The sequence below is a fragment of the Haliotis rubra genome, unplaced genomic scaffold (assembly GCF_003918875.1).
Source record: "Haliotis rubra isolate DU_JTF1 unplaced genomic scaffold, ASM391887v1 Scf186, whole genome shotgun sequence".
Taxonomy (NCBI): domain Eukaryota; kingdom Metazoa; phylum Mollusca; class Gastropoda; order Lepetellida; family Haliotidae; genus Haliotis; species Haliotis rubra.
The window spans coordinates 1,181,549-1,195,081 of NW_025765847.1; the positions used below are offsets into that span (position 1 = coordinate 1,181,549).

The 13,533-nt window shown below is 43.3% G+C and overlaps 1 protein-coding gene across 1 annotated transcript; it reads right to left on the minus strand.

The window, feature by feature from the left end:
- Positions 1–3,911: 3,911 nt before the first annotated feature.
- LOC124273954 lies at positions 3,912–11,652 on the minus strand. The gene is made up of 5 exons (XM_046709299.1): positions 11,399–11,652; positions 6,872–7,103; positions 5,925–6,064; positions 5,235–5,352; positions 3,912–4,802 (listed from the first exon to the last, which is right to left on the minus strand). Exons 1-5 carry the CDS (start codon positions 11,445–11,447, stop codon positions 4,607–4,609), a joined length of 735 nt encoding a protein of 244 aa, XP_046565255.1. The 5' UTR covers positions 11,448–11,652; the 3' UTR covers positions 3,912–4,606.
- Positions 11,653–13,533: the final 1,881 nt, after the last annotated feature.

Sequence of the window (13,533 nt, forward strand, 5' to 3'; positions counted from 1 at the left end):
TCAGTGAATGAAACACAAAGCCTTGAAGGGTTGTTGTCATCTGTGATTTCTGGCAATTTAGGTTCTAGACGACCAACAGAATTGTCCAGAGCCTTACAGCTCACATGCCATATTGACATGGATTATGTTAGTCCTTTTTCACCTGTTTTGTGACATTCTTGCATGGAAAGGGTTATGGACTGTTCATGCCTTCCTATGGGAGATACTCACTTTGCATTTTAGGATGGATGAACACATCATGGAGTCACCTCTCCTTAAAACATCATTATCTAATTTAAGTTATACAATTTGTTGGGAGAGATTTTTGTTTTTATTGATTTGTAATATTTTGTAAGTTTGTGTGAATATGATTTTGAGTATTGTCTACTGGAGTCTTTTTATACCTGAATGATTTCTACGTGGACAGCCTCTTGACTGTAGTGTGACATCGTGTGCGGAGTTGGTGGTGAGGAGGAGGTTGCTGCTGCTGCTGCTGCTGCTGCTCCAGTTCTTCAGTATTCCTGCTGTGGGGATGTAAAGTAACAGCTTTTACCATTTCATCTGATTTCATGTGTTAGCATTTTTGGTGTGCAATAGTGCTTCCCGGAAGTGACCAAAGACAATTTAACAATATTCTAATTGCGTTTCCTTTAATGATATGCACTTGTGTATGTACAACGTCCGGCTACGTCAGCCAGTATGCACGCTTCAATACCCAGCATGCCTGTTAGTGGCTATCTTGAATGGTGTGACTGAATATACATGAGATCGGGGTCCTGCAGCAACAACAGCAGTAGCAGCCATCTGTGTTGAAACTGTACTGTGCAACTACAAGGTCTGTGTGCGAGAGAGGTTATGACAGTATTCAATATATTGTACAGAATACCAAACCGATGTTACCTGACATCATACATAATAAACGTATAACAACATACTGACCTGGTTTGTTGTAACTTGCGTGGAACCTGTAGTCGTAAGCATCTTAATTCAACTGGACAACATTTTGCGAAAACGATAAACGACACCTGGAGTTTGAAGAGATGAGAGGTGCAGAACATGTTATAGAGTTGTTTGCATACCAGCAACAGGTGCCTTTCAGAGTGAAGAAGTATTGCTTCCATGAAGATGTAACGTGATGTGAGTCGAGAACGTGAAATAATTGCTCCGTGGTGAATTGCATGCCTTGGGCCTTCAAGAATCTAGATTCGCTCAGTTTGTATGTGGATTGCTCACAGCATTAGGTTAAACGCCGTCATTTAACAAGTTCTGCTTTAACTCACTAAATGTAAGGAGGTACAGTCAGATGTTATGAATGGCTATTATCTCCATTGATGAAATGCACATTTATAGACGCCTCCTTTATATTCACAATATACTTTTAGAGTATGTTCGATTCGATTCACGGCCGTCTTGACGCCAGCTAGACTGTGCCCATCCATTATAGGGTAACCGACACCTTAGAATATATCCTACACGGTCTACTTGGGGGTCACCAGCTCACTATGCTAATGTGAGCACTACCGTTAGCCTATGCTACCATGTAGAAAGTTGTACAATCTACTTCCATTTCCTTTCTGAAAACTGACCTTTATGTTAATGGGTGATTTTATTGCGACATTTAAATAACGACAGAATGTATGTCTCCATTTATATCGTGCAATCCATGAATTCCAAGACGAAGTGCGAACAAACTGAAACAAGTCACATGACTCTCGTGTTATCTCTCCACCAAAAATTACTTATTAACTGAGACGTCCGATATTTCCCATATAAAGGAAAACACACCCATCTGTGGTCGCAAATTCCATCTAAGGGAGATAACTGTTACCTACTTAGTATCTAACTGGAAGGAGTGCGGTCAAAACGGGGTTTCAAAATATCCCATTCAAAAGCAGTGGCTATGATAATCACTCGTCGGAAAATTCCTTAAAAGATTGAGGTATCTCTTGGGAACCATTGCCTGGATGTTGTAACAATGTATTTTAATCAGAGACTTACATGGTCAAAACAACATCACATATTGCAGCCGGTGTAACAGTGTTAATCTGGAAGTGTGCTTCCAAAAGTTACCTAATCAACCTTCAATGTAGAGCTCTTAGAAAATGCGCTGGAGCGTTTGTAACAATTCTAGTCTCGGCATCAGCTTGAGGAGTCGGTGGGGTAGCATAGTGGTTAAAGCTTTCGCTGAAGACCCGGGTTCGATTCCCCACATGGGTACAATGTTTGAAGTCCATTTCCGATGTTCCCCCGCCATGGTGTTTCTGGAATATTGTTAAAAGCCGCGTAAAACTACACTCACTCACTCATTCAGCCTGAGTGTTCTGACATACCCCTGTTTCCAAGACGTCAACATATATACCTTAAATACTCCATGGAAATGAACACTTAGGACAGTAATCATTCAGTAGCGCATATATTAATGTTTGTATAGAGTTTGTCATGTGTGACTGGTCTCACGGCAAGATCCCGTTTGCTGAAAACATTCACAAATTGGCATAAAGTGGAGTTGTTCACTTCAGTGGATACATCTACAAATTCTAATATGCTGTTTCTTTATCCTCCATAAGCCAGGATTTTGTCATGAACTGAGTTCCATTGTTAAGGACATGCATTAAGATGTCGGAGCGATTCCTGAGGATTTATACGGGAACGATATGCAGATTTTACACACATCTATACTGACGCCTCCAAGGATTCTCACCGTGATCCGCACTCCTGAGGCGTTATGGATCCCGGGTTATACTATCTCCTGTGTGTTCAGGCCTCATGATTATTTGTAAGTTTTTGCAGCAGAACTTATAGCAGTTCTACAAGCACTGATTAATATAACCGTAGAGCAGTCATTTGTACCCATTCATTTGCAGCCATTAAAGCTACCGAGTCCAGAGTTAATGGGTTCAGAAATGACATTGTTTACGAAATGTTGAATCCAGACGCAATTTTGAATTCTAAATATATTTCATGTGATATTGCATGGGTTCCAGCTCATGTCGGTTTACAGGGTAATGAAACAGCAGATAATCCTGCTAGGTCAAATGTGGTTGTTTGATGGTTTAATCCATTTCACCTATCCATACCATACCTTGTTATGTCACTTCACTAAGCACAGGGTCGTGTCATTTCATTAAACCTTCTGAATAAAATGAATGCATTTTTATGCACGATACGTATTATTTCATAGTATGCGTACTTATATTTATGATAGTTAAACACCAGTTCATGCGCTGTGCGAAAATAAGCCTATTTCTCCCCGATGTCGCCCTAAAACTTTTTAACCGCCTCCGTGGTGTAGTGGTAAGAGCGTCCGCCCGGAGAGCGGAAGGTCGCGGGTTCGATCCCCGACCGCGTCATACCAAAAACGTTAAAATATGGTACTTGTTGGTCCCTGCCTGGCGCTCGACATTAATGGGTACAACAAGGACTGGTCGGCTCGGAGTCAGTATAATGTGTCAGTGGGGTATTCATGCTTCACTGCGGCATGGTATCTCAGTGGGCTAGCACTATAAAACCAGCTTAAATCTGGGCTAGTACAAGCAGCCACACATACACATACACACGCATGCAAGTCGTCATATGAGTGAAATATTCTCAAGCACGATGTTAAACCCAATTTCACCTCACCTCACCTCACCCTAAAACTTTACCCACACAGAGAGTAAACGTCAAGAAAAGTCTGTGTGCCCTGTATTCCTGCAGTTCCATGTGCCAGACAGCATACAGACGTCATATGTTATCAGAGACCATATCTAGTATATGGTCTCTGATGTTATGTAGGTGAACGAACATGTCACAGCTGGTGGTCGAGTGTTGTGAAAAGATGAAACTATTTTCCCTATGTGTTTTATGCTGGAGTACTTTCCCAACATCTACAAACAGAGCCGAAATGTACTGCATTCCTCACAACGCATTAACAAACCTCACCATGCAAAAACTAACAGGAAAATATATTTTATTACAAAAACTGTATTTACAAGAAGATTGCCGGATGACACATGCTTTTACCCTATTTACAGCGTGATTCCTACGGTATCTCTGCAAACAATCTCATCTAACACCCACATTGTAGGAGGGGCAGGTATACACACAGAGCCCTCATCCAAGGCAAATCGAATAATATCATTTTGATATTCAACAACAGTGTCGTAATTCAGCCGAGCTGCCTGTAACAGCGTCTGGTAGTAAACGCATGAACATTTTAGCAAAGCTCGGAGTCTCTCTCATAGACATTGGAACTGAAATTTACAGCATGTGCTTTGTTCCGTTATTATTTAGCTGTCACTTTTGTGGTAAAAGGGTGTAGCTCGAATACATGTGTAAAGAATTTGAAAATAACACCGATCTCTTATAAATACAACCTTCTATGAATGAATTATTTGTTGGTTTCAAACATGATTGGTATGATTTACTGAGGTGATATGTTTGAACGTAGTAGATTCTAGGTTTATCATTCCAGGAGTTAAGCGACAAAACCGTATCACTGATAGAAAAATTGTATGCATCTAATCGTGCACGATGTTAATAAACTCTTAAGATCAAGAGTCAACTAATTTGCTTGAGACGTACATTCCTGCACACACACGAACCGTCTCCCCTGTTTGCATGGCACGCGAGGAAACAGTTACTGTATCTACTGCAGAAGGATCTTGCTCAGGATGTGAGACAGTCCGGAGAAAAGCAATATGGCTGCCAGCGATGTCACGTGATGGGCAGCACCACAAAACGATGGCGCGAAATAGTCCATGGCTCGACTATGAAGGTCGACATCAGTTTGTCCACATTCCGCAAGAGAACTGACGACACACTGACGTGCGTACTCAAACGTCCTGAAACAAACCACCTGTAGTTGGAGATTCATTGCATAATGGTTAAACGTGATAAATCACAGGCTAAACAAATAAAAATAATTCATCAGGTCAGATTATTTTCGGTGTCAAATAGTCAGTATGGTTGAAAACAGATTATCCAGTAACGTATCTCTGCATCACCTGCAACGTTCCATGCCACTCTCTTTCGTCCTCTGACAACATCTGTCTCCATGTTTTTAAGTCCTCTGTCCCCCGAGGTGATCTAATGACCTCTGCATGTCGCTCTCAACCAAAAGGTCCTCTGCTCTCCTCTTTCCCAGTATAGAAGTTCTAGTTCTTTAGCAAGCCCAGTTAGTTACCAGTTATCCCCCAGCACCATGCTATAGTAGTAGTAGTGGTAACTTTATCAAAGATGGCGTAAAAAAAAGTGGTAAGGGGACGCTTCCCGACCTGCACATCCGGTCTTGCACGTAGAAGTTCTCGTTTTCTGTGTAGGTTATCTGGTCTTTGCGCTTGACACATCCAGTCACCTGACTCAGCTTCCCTGTCTCACACAGGGCATCAATACCTGGAAGGAAGCGATGCAACATATTATCAGGGAATAGAGGACGACAGTGAGATATCCTCAGGGGACAGCAGAGTGATACCCTGGTAGATACAATAATAACAGAATGGGGACGGAGGGACGTGCAGGCATCGCAACTTTCCAAGAAGATAAAACGCAAGTCAAGTAGAGAAAGACATGGCATGGCCTCCTTTCTGCGCTTTTATAGGTACACTGTTCCTTTCAGAAACGTTTTGAACAATTAAGCCCATCATGTTTGTAAACGATCAGGGGTGATAGCTCTACATTCACTTACTGACATTTTATTAGGTCTTTAATCATTTTCTGTCAAGTAAAGAGGTGGTCGGTACAGGTTAACGGGTGGTCGGTACAGGTAAACGGGTGGTCGGTACAGGTAAAGGATACACGGTACATTTAAAGAGGTGCACGGTACGGGGAAATTGTGTATCGATACAGGCTAGGTGAAGTACTTACTGGCAAAGTGGTCAGTGCAGGTAAAGGTGTGACCGGTACTGGTAAAGGGGTGGTCGGTACGGGGAAATTGTGTATCGGTACAGGCTTGGTGAAGTACTTACTGGCACGGTGGTCACAGACGTACTCCATGCCCTCCTTTATCCTTGACAGGTACGGCAGGAAGGAGCGATAGGAAGGGTCGACACACTGAGTCATGACGGCATAGCGACACTCCACCTGGGTAGCCCGCTTCTGCCGCTGCCTGCTCGGACACCAGAGTTTGTTAGTCGACTAAATATGAGTGGACTCCTTTCTCCGGAATTATATCTCAAACGATTAACAATTGCAAAATTCCGCGTGGCCATGGCGCAATTTCGTTGCAGGTCCCATGGACTCAAAATAGAAACAGGCAGATATGTTAATATTCCTGTAGATAAAAGGGTGTGCACTGTGTGTAATGAAGGCTACATCGAAGATGAATACCATTTTTTGATGGTTTGTGTTCGGTATAAAACACTGCGTGGGAAGTACATACCTACTAAATTTATATCATACCCTACGCGTGATAAATATAACATGCTTTTGGCATCAACGGATGTTATTGTCGTTAGAAGCTGGCCATGTATATCTACTTACATGTCAGCTTACCAACGGATTAACCTCTTTGGTCATGTGGACAAAGCGTCCGACCTCGGATCAGAAGATACATGGTTCGAATCCCATCACGGGAATGGGACATTTTGGCCTCTACATGACCGCATCTCGGAGGCAGCGTTACACAGCATCGGAACTCACGGAGCCTATGTGTAGGAAAAAGTCCGAAATCGGTGGGTTAGTTTCGCTCATGAGGTTTCACTAGCGAAACTATTCGACTTGACTACCGTCTCTAACTTAAAAGGCAGTCATGATCAGCATTGCAATACTCTTCGGGTATGTGTAGGTGACAGGAGATATGTTCCATTGGATGTAATCGATCGTTATTGTGGGATAATGGGTCTTCTGTGTGTATGTGTCAAAGTACGAGACTCGGTAAGTCTATGTTAAAGTAACGGGCACCTGACAGACGTACTCATTGCGACACTTGTTCTCGTCCACCTGCAGGAACAGCTGCTGGTAGTCGACTCCAGTGCTAGACACCAGGCTGTCGGTCCCCACTACTCCGTCACCGACCAGCGACGGCGGAAGGAACACATTGACGGGCTGTTCGTAACGAAGGGTACAGGCGTCCAGCTTGATCTTCAGCTGGGGAAGGGAACACGTCACCTTGTCGAAAAGGTTGAAGGCTTGGCTTTGAAGCAGTGCTGCAAGAGAAAGAGGAATAGTTCACCTTGGTTAGTGTTCTATACCTTCATTCTGCCTATGCATGTGCATCCATTCTCTTATCTAATTTTTTATTTATTTATCAATTTTTTCTTTCGTTCATTTAGTTAGCTAGTATTTTGGGGGGAGGTGGGGTTGGTGCGTTGGTTTAACGCCGCCCATAGCAATATTCCAGCTAGATGTCGGCGTCTGTAAATAATCGATGCGATTACACGAGTCAGCATAACATCGAGTCAGCAAAGTCAGCGAGCCTGATCACCCGATCCCTGAAAGGTACATACATGTGTTACATTGTTAGCTAGACTAGGGTATAGGTGAGTGTGTGAGTTTACCCAGAAGGGTTGTGACAATCCTATTGTGTCACGTCGTGTCAACGTAATATGCGAGAACATTTCGAAGTAATGGAGTTCTCTAACGTTTATCACTTTGGTGACATGCTCGAGCAAAAGTAGAGCGCCGACAAACCAAGAAACACGATTTGGACAAGAGTGAGATTAGAGTGAGTGAGTGAGTGAATGAGTTTAGTTTTACGCCGCACTCAGCAATTTTCCAGCTATATGGCGGTGGTCTGTAAATAATCGAGTCTGGACCAGACAATCCAGTGATCAACAGCATGAGCATCAATTTGCGCAACTGGGAACGGATGACAGGTGTCAACCAAGTCAGCAAGCCTGACCACCCGATCCCGTTAGTCGCCTCTTACGACAAGCATGGGTTACTGAAGATCAATTCTAACCCAGACCTTCACGGGTCCCGAGATTAGAACTCACACTCACAGGTTCCTGGCGTGGCAAGGGGACCTAACTCCACACAACGAACTGAGGCGCCTTAAACAGCTGGGCGCTTATATTCAGGATTGTATTAAATTCATAACGATTGAGACGCCAAGTATCATCACTATAACTAATCCCGTGCTTATAGATACGTCATCATCTTTGACTGTAAACTCTTTCCCGGTAGACTCTCAACACTCAGATGTCTCTCACATACCATTGTATAACCACGAGACCTTGGTCTATATGGCTCACACATACCCGTGTGTAACCCCGACACCTTGGTCTATATATCTCACACATACCAGTGTTTCACCCCGACACCTGGGTCTATATATCTTACACATGCCAGTGTATAACCCCGACGCCTGGGTCTATATGTCTCACACATACCAGTGTTTAACCCCGACACCTTCGTCTATATGTCTCACACATACCAGTGTATAACCCCGACACCATGGTCTATATGTCTCACACATACCAGTGTATAACTCCGACACCTTTGTCTATATGTCTAACACATACCAGTGTTCACCCCGACACCTGGGTCTATATGTCACACATATACCCGTGTATAACCCCGAGACCTTGGTATATATATCTCACACATACCAGTGTATAAACCCGACACCTGGGTCTATATGTCACACACATACCAGTGTATAACCCCGACACCATGGTATATACATATCTCTCACATACCAGTGTATAACCCCGACACCTGGGTCTATATGTCTCACACATACCCGTGTAGAACCCCGACACCTTGGTATATATATCTCACACATACCAGTGTATAACCCCGACACCTGGGTCTATATGTCTCACACATACCAGTGTATAACCCCGACGCCATTGTCTATATGTCTCACACATACTAGTGTATAACCCCGACACCTGGGTCTATATGTCACACACATACCCGTGTATAACTCCGACACCTTGTTATATATATCTCACACATACCAGTGTATAACCCCGACACCTTTGTCTATATGTCTCACACATACCAGTGTATAACCCCGACACTATTGTCTATATGTCTCACACATACCAGTGTATAACTCCGACACCATTGTCTATATGTCTAACACATACCAGTGTTCACCCTGACACCATGGTCTATATGTCTCACACATACCAGTGTATAACCCCGACACCATTGTCTATATGTCTCACACATACTAGTGTATAACCCCGACACCATGGTCTATATGTCTCACACATACTAGTGTATAACCCCGACACCATGGTCTATATGTCTCACACATACCAGTGTATAACCCCGACACCATTGTCTATATGTCTCACATATACTAGTGTATAATCCCGACACCATTGTCTATATGTCTCACATATACCAGTGTATAACCCCGAGACCTTGGTATATATATCTCACACATACCAGTGTATAAACCCGACACCTGGGTCTATATGTCACACACATACCAGTGTATAACCCCGACACCATGGTATATACATATCTCTCACATACCAGTGTATAACCCCGACACCTGGGTCTATATGTCTCACACATACCCGTGTATAACCCCGACACCTTGGTATATATATCTCACACATACCAGTGTATAACCCCTGACACCTGGGTCTATATGTCTCCACACATACCAGTGTATAACCCCGACGCCATTGTCTATATGTCTCACACATACTAGTGTATAACCCCGACACCTGGGTCTATATGTCACACACATACCCGTGTATAACTCCGACACCTTGTTATATATATCTCACACATACCAGTGTATAACCCCGACACTATTGTCTATATGTCTCACACATACCAGTGTATAACCCCGACACTATTGTCTATATGTCTCACACATACCAGTGTATAACTCCGACACCATTGTCTATATGTCTAACACATACCAGTGTTCACCCTGACACCATGGTCTATATGTCTCACACATACCAGTGTATAACCCCGACACCATTGTCTATATGTCTCACACATACTAGTGTATAACCCCGACACCATGGTCTATATGTCTCACACATACTAGTGTATAACCCCGACACCATGGTCTATATATCTCACACATACCAGTGTATAACCCCGACACCATTGTCTATATGTCTCACATATACTAGTGTATAATCCCGACACCATTGTCTATATGTCTCACATATACCAGTGTATAACCCCGACACCATGGTCTATATGTCTCACACATACTAGTGTATAACCCCGACACCATTGTCAATATATCTCACATATTCTAGTGTATAACCCCGACACCATATGTCTCACACATACAGTGTATAATCCCGACACCTTGGTATATATATCTCACACATACCAGTGTATAACCCCGACACCATTGTCTATATGTCTCACATATACTAGTGTATAACCCCGACACCATGGTCTATATGTCTCACACATACCAGTGTATAACCCCGACACCATGGTCTATATGTCTCACACATACCAGTGTATAACCCCGACACCATGGTCTATATGTCTCACACATACCAGTGTATAACCCCGACACCATGGTCTATATGTCTCACACATACCAGTGTATAACCCCGACACCATGGTCTATATGTCTAACACATACCAGTGTATAACCCCGACACCATGGTCTATATGTCTCACACATACTAGTGTATAACCCCGACACCATGGTCTATATGTCTCACACATACCAGTGTATAACCCCGACACCATGGTCTATATGTCTCACACATACCAGTGTATAACCCCGACACCATGGTCTATATGTCTCACACATACCAGTGTATAACCCCGACACCATGGTCTATATGTCTCACACATACCAGTGTATAATCCAGGGAAATTGAAATAACTGAAAGGCACTGAAATAGAAGTGACAAAACCCTTAACGTCCATAAGAAAGCTCTACTAAAAGTAGAGTCGATCGGAAAGGAAGCCATGGAGCGGAACACAAATGCTGTGACCGAAAGGGGTGAAGTGGAATTCCCACACTGCTCTTCTAACTACCACTGAGAACTTATGACAGACGTTGGAAAAGGACAACTGTGTAATCAGCACTTAAAAAGAGCGCTCGAGAGTCCAATGGGTTTTGTTTTAAATGTATAAAATGTTATGTTGAAAATAATGTTGAAAACACGTATAAAAGAATAAGTAAATAGCATGAGCAGGAATGGGATTAATTAGAGGAACTACGGCAGGCGTTGTGGCTGGCGTTGCCTGGCTCAGCAACTCTGGTATGCCCTGATAACACTCCGACAGGTTTAAATCTGAACATGACTGCCATTTTGCACCAGCCAATTCAAGTCAGTGGTATATATTTATAGAGATGGGCGCTGCCTTGTTCACTGATGTTTTAAACTACTTGTATGAATTCTCAAAATCGACAAAGAAAGGAAAACAGTATTTGTACAAAATGACAATAAACAGGATATTATTATATATATAAATCTTATTTGCGAGGAACAACCTACGCACTTTCTCTAACCGTGAACACTGGTGAACGTTCGTTATTACCTACCTGAACACACGACGAACATGAGCGGGGTAATATTTCCGGTAACATCCATGTTGTTTGGCTGTTGTTCCCCGACTTCCCAACTCGTGTTTCAAGCAGGTATTGAGGATATCGATTACGTCATGTATGTCAGAGCGGGTTTGTGGCTGGTCAAGAGGTCGGTTGCATGTACGCGGGATTTAAGAGTCGTTGTTTACATTATACTCTGATTGGCGTGCTATCTTGCTGGTCAACAAGCCCTATTATGAATCATGGTCTTATCAGCAGTCACGTGCACGTGACCAAATAACAAGGGTTATGTGCCCTTTGGTGATATATTTGTGGTGACCAAGTTGAACCTATGTAAACGGTACGTTGTATGAGTACAGGTGGTATTACAACAGTTCAACATATTTGTGAAGGCAGTAATATTACGTTACAAATAAACTTGTGTGGGCAGATATAGCACGTACAAAAGCCTGTGTAGGCAATACGCATTGCTGTACAGTGTACGTGTGCAGTTTAAACATGATATGTACACTCTTTCAAAAATGAAACGCACAGGCGTTTTCAGCAGTTCACTTCGATATACATGTAGTTTGACAGCAATCGTCATGAAGACAATTCCTGTGTTTGAATTCCGTTAATCATGTCGTGGTTGTGTATTGCGCGCAAACGCATCCTAATATGTGTTTGTAAACGTCAAGGTTAAAATGAAAACGATACACAAATATTGCATGCAGAAAACGATTTCCACGTAATGCACGTGCGATGTATTGGAAACTATCGACTATGAAAGGCCAAATTTATCATTTCATTACGAAATTTACGACGTAAACGAAGATAAAAAATGCCAAGATTGAATGCTACTGACCGAAATATCACAACTGCACGTTTGGAAGCAGGAGAGTCCCAGTCTGCCGTTGCAGACACTTCGACGTCCACCACAGCACCATATCTCGATTATGTCATCGATATACCCGCTTTTGTTCGACCCAAGATCATCCCAGAAGTGGAACACCAAGAGTGACCACTCCTGCTCAGGACCTATTTATCCGGGTGTTTCACCTACGTCACCGATTTGCCACAGCAACAGGCACTGCGGGGCAGGTGCCTGGGCTTCTTCCGACCAAACCTAATCAGAAATCGTCTGAGAGAAGTGGGAATTCGAATTCGACCAACCTTGACCTGTCCTGACACGACTACACCGACAACGACGTGTCCAGTGGTGCAACAGGGTACAGGCATGGACTAAGGGAACTGGCGACGCGTTGGGTTCAGCGATGAATTGCGTTTCCTCCTGCAACGACGGGATGGGAGACAACGTGTCTATCGACGTCGACACGAACGTTTTGCACCGAACTGCGTTCGACAGGTGGACAGATTTGGTGGAGAAAGCAGCATGCTGTGGGTAGATCAGAGGTAGCGGTGGTTTAAGGAAATCGAGCATCTATCGGACGAGCTTGATCGACGCGCCCGTAAACGTCACCATCGTCCTCAGACACTTGCAGAACTTGCCAACGCGTTGCAGGAGGAATGGCCAGGAATTCCCCAAGCAAACTTCCGACGACTCTTCCAAGGCGGTGTCGAGCAGTGACGGGTGCAAAGGGGGTGTCACCAGGTACAGACCTGAACGCCCCCTTGTTTCCGCAGTGAATTGATGCTGACAATGACAGCAATACATATGTTCATCCGTGAGTCGAAAATCCTTCATCTGTGTTCAAGCTTAATCGATTTATGTACCCTTAAATAGTTCAATATATTTCCTTTATTTTTTACGCCTGTGTGTTTACTTTTTAAGAGTTTAGTTACAAGATAATTGTGAAGGTAGTTATTTCCCGTCACGATATACTTGTGTAGGCAGTAATATAACCTGTGTAGGCATTAATATAACCTGTGTAGGCAGTAATATAACGCTACGATGTACCTGTGTAGGCAGTAATATAACGCTACGATGTACCTGTGTAGGCAGTATTATAACGCTACGATGTACCTGTGTAGGCAGTATTATAACGCTACGATGTACCTTTGTAGGCAGTATTATAACGCTACGATGTACCTGTGAAGGCAGTAATATAACGTTACGATGCACCTGTGTAGGCAGTAATATAACGCTACGATGCACCTGTGTAGGCAGTAATATAACGTTACGATGCACC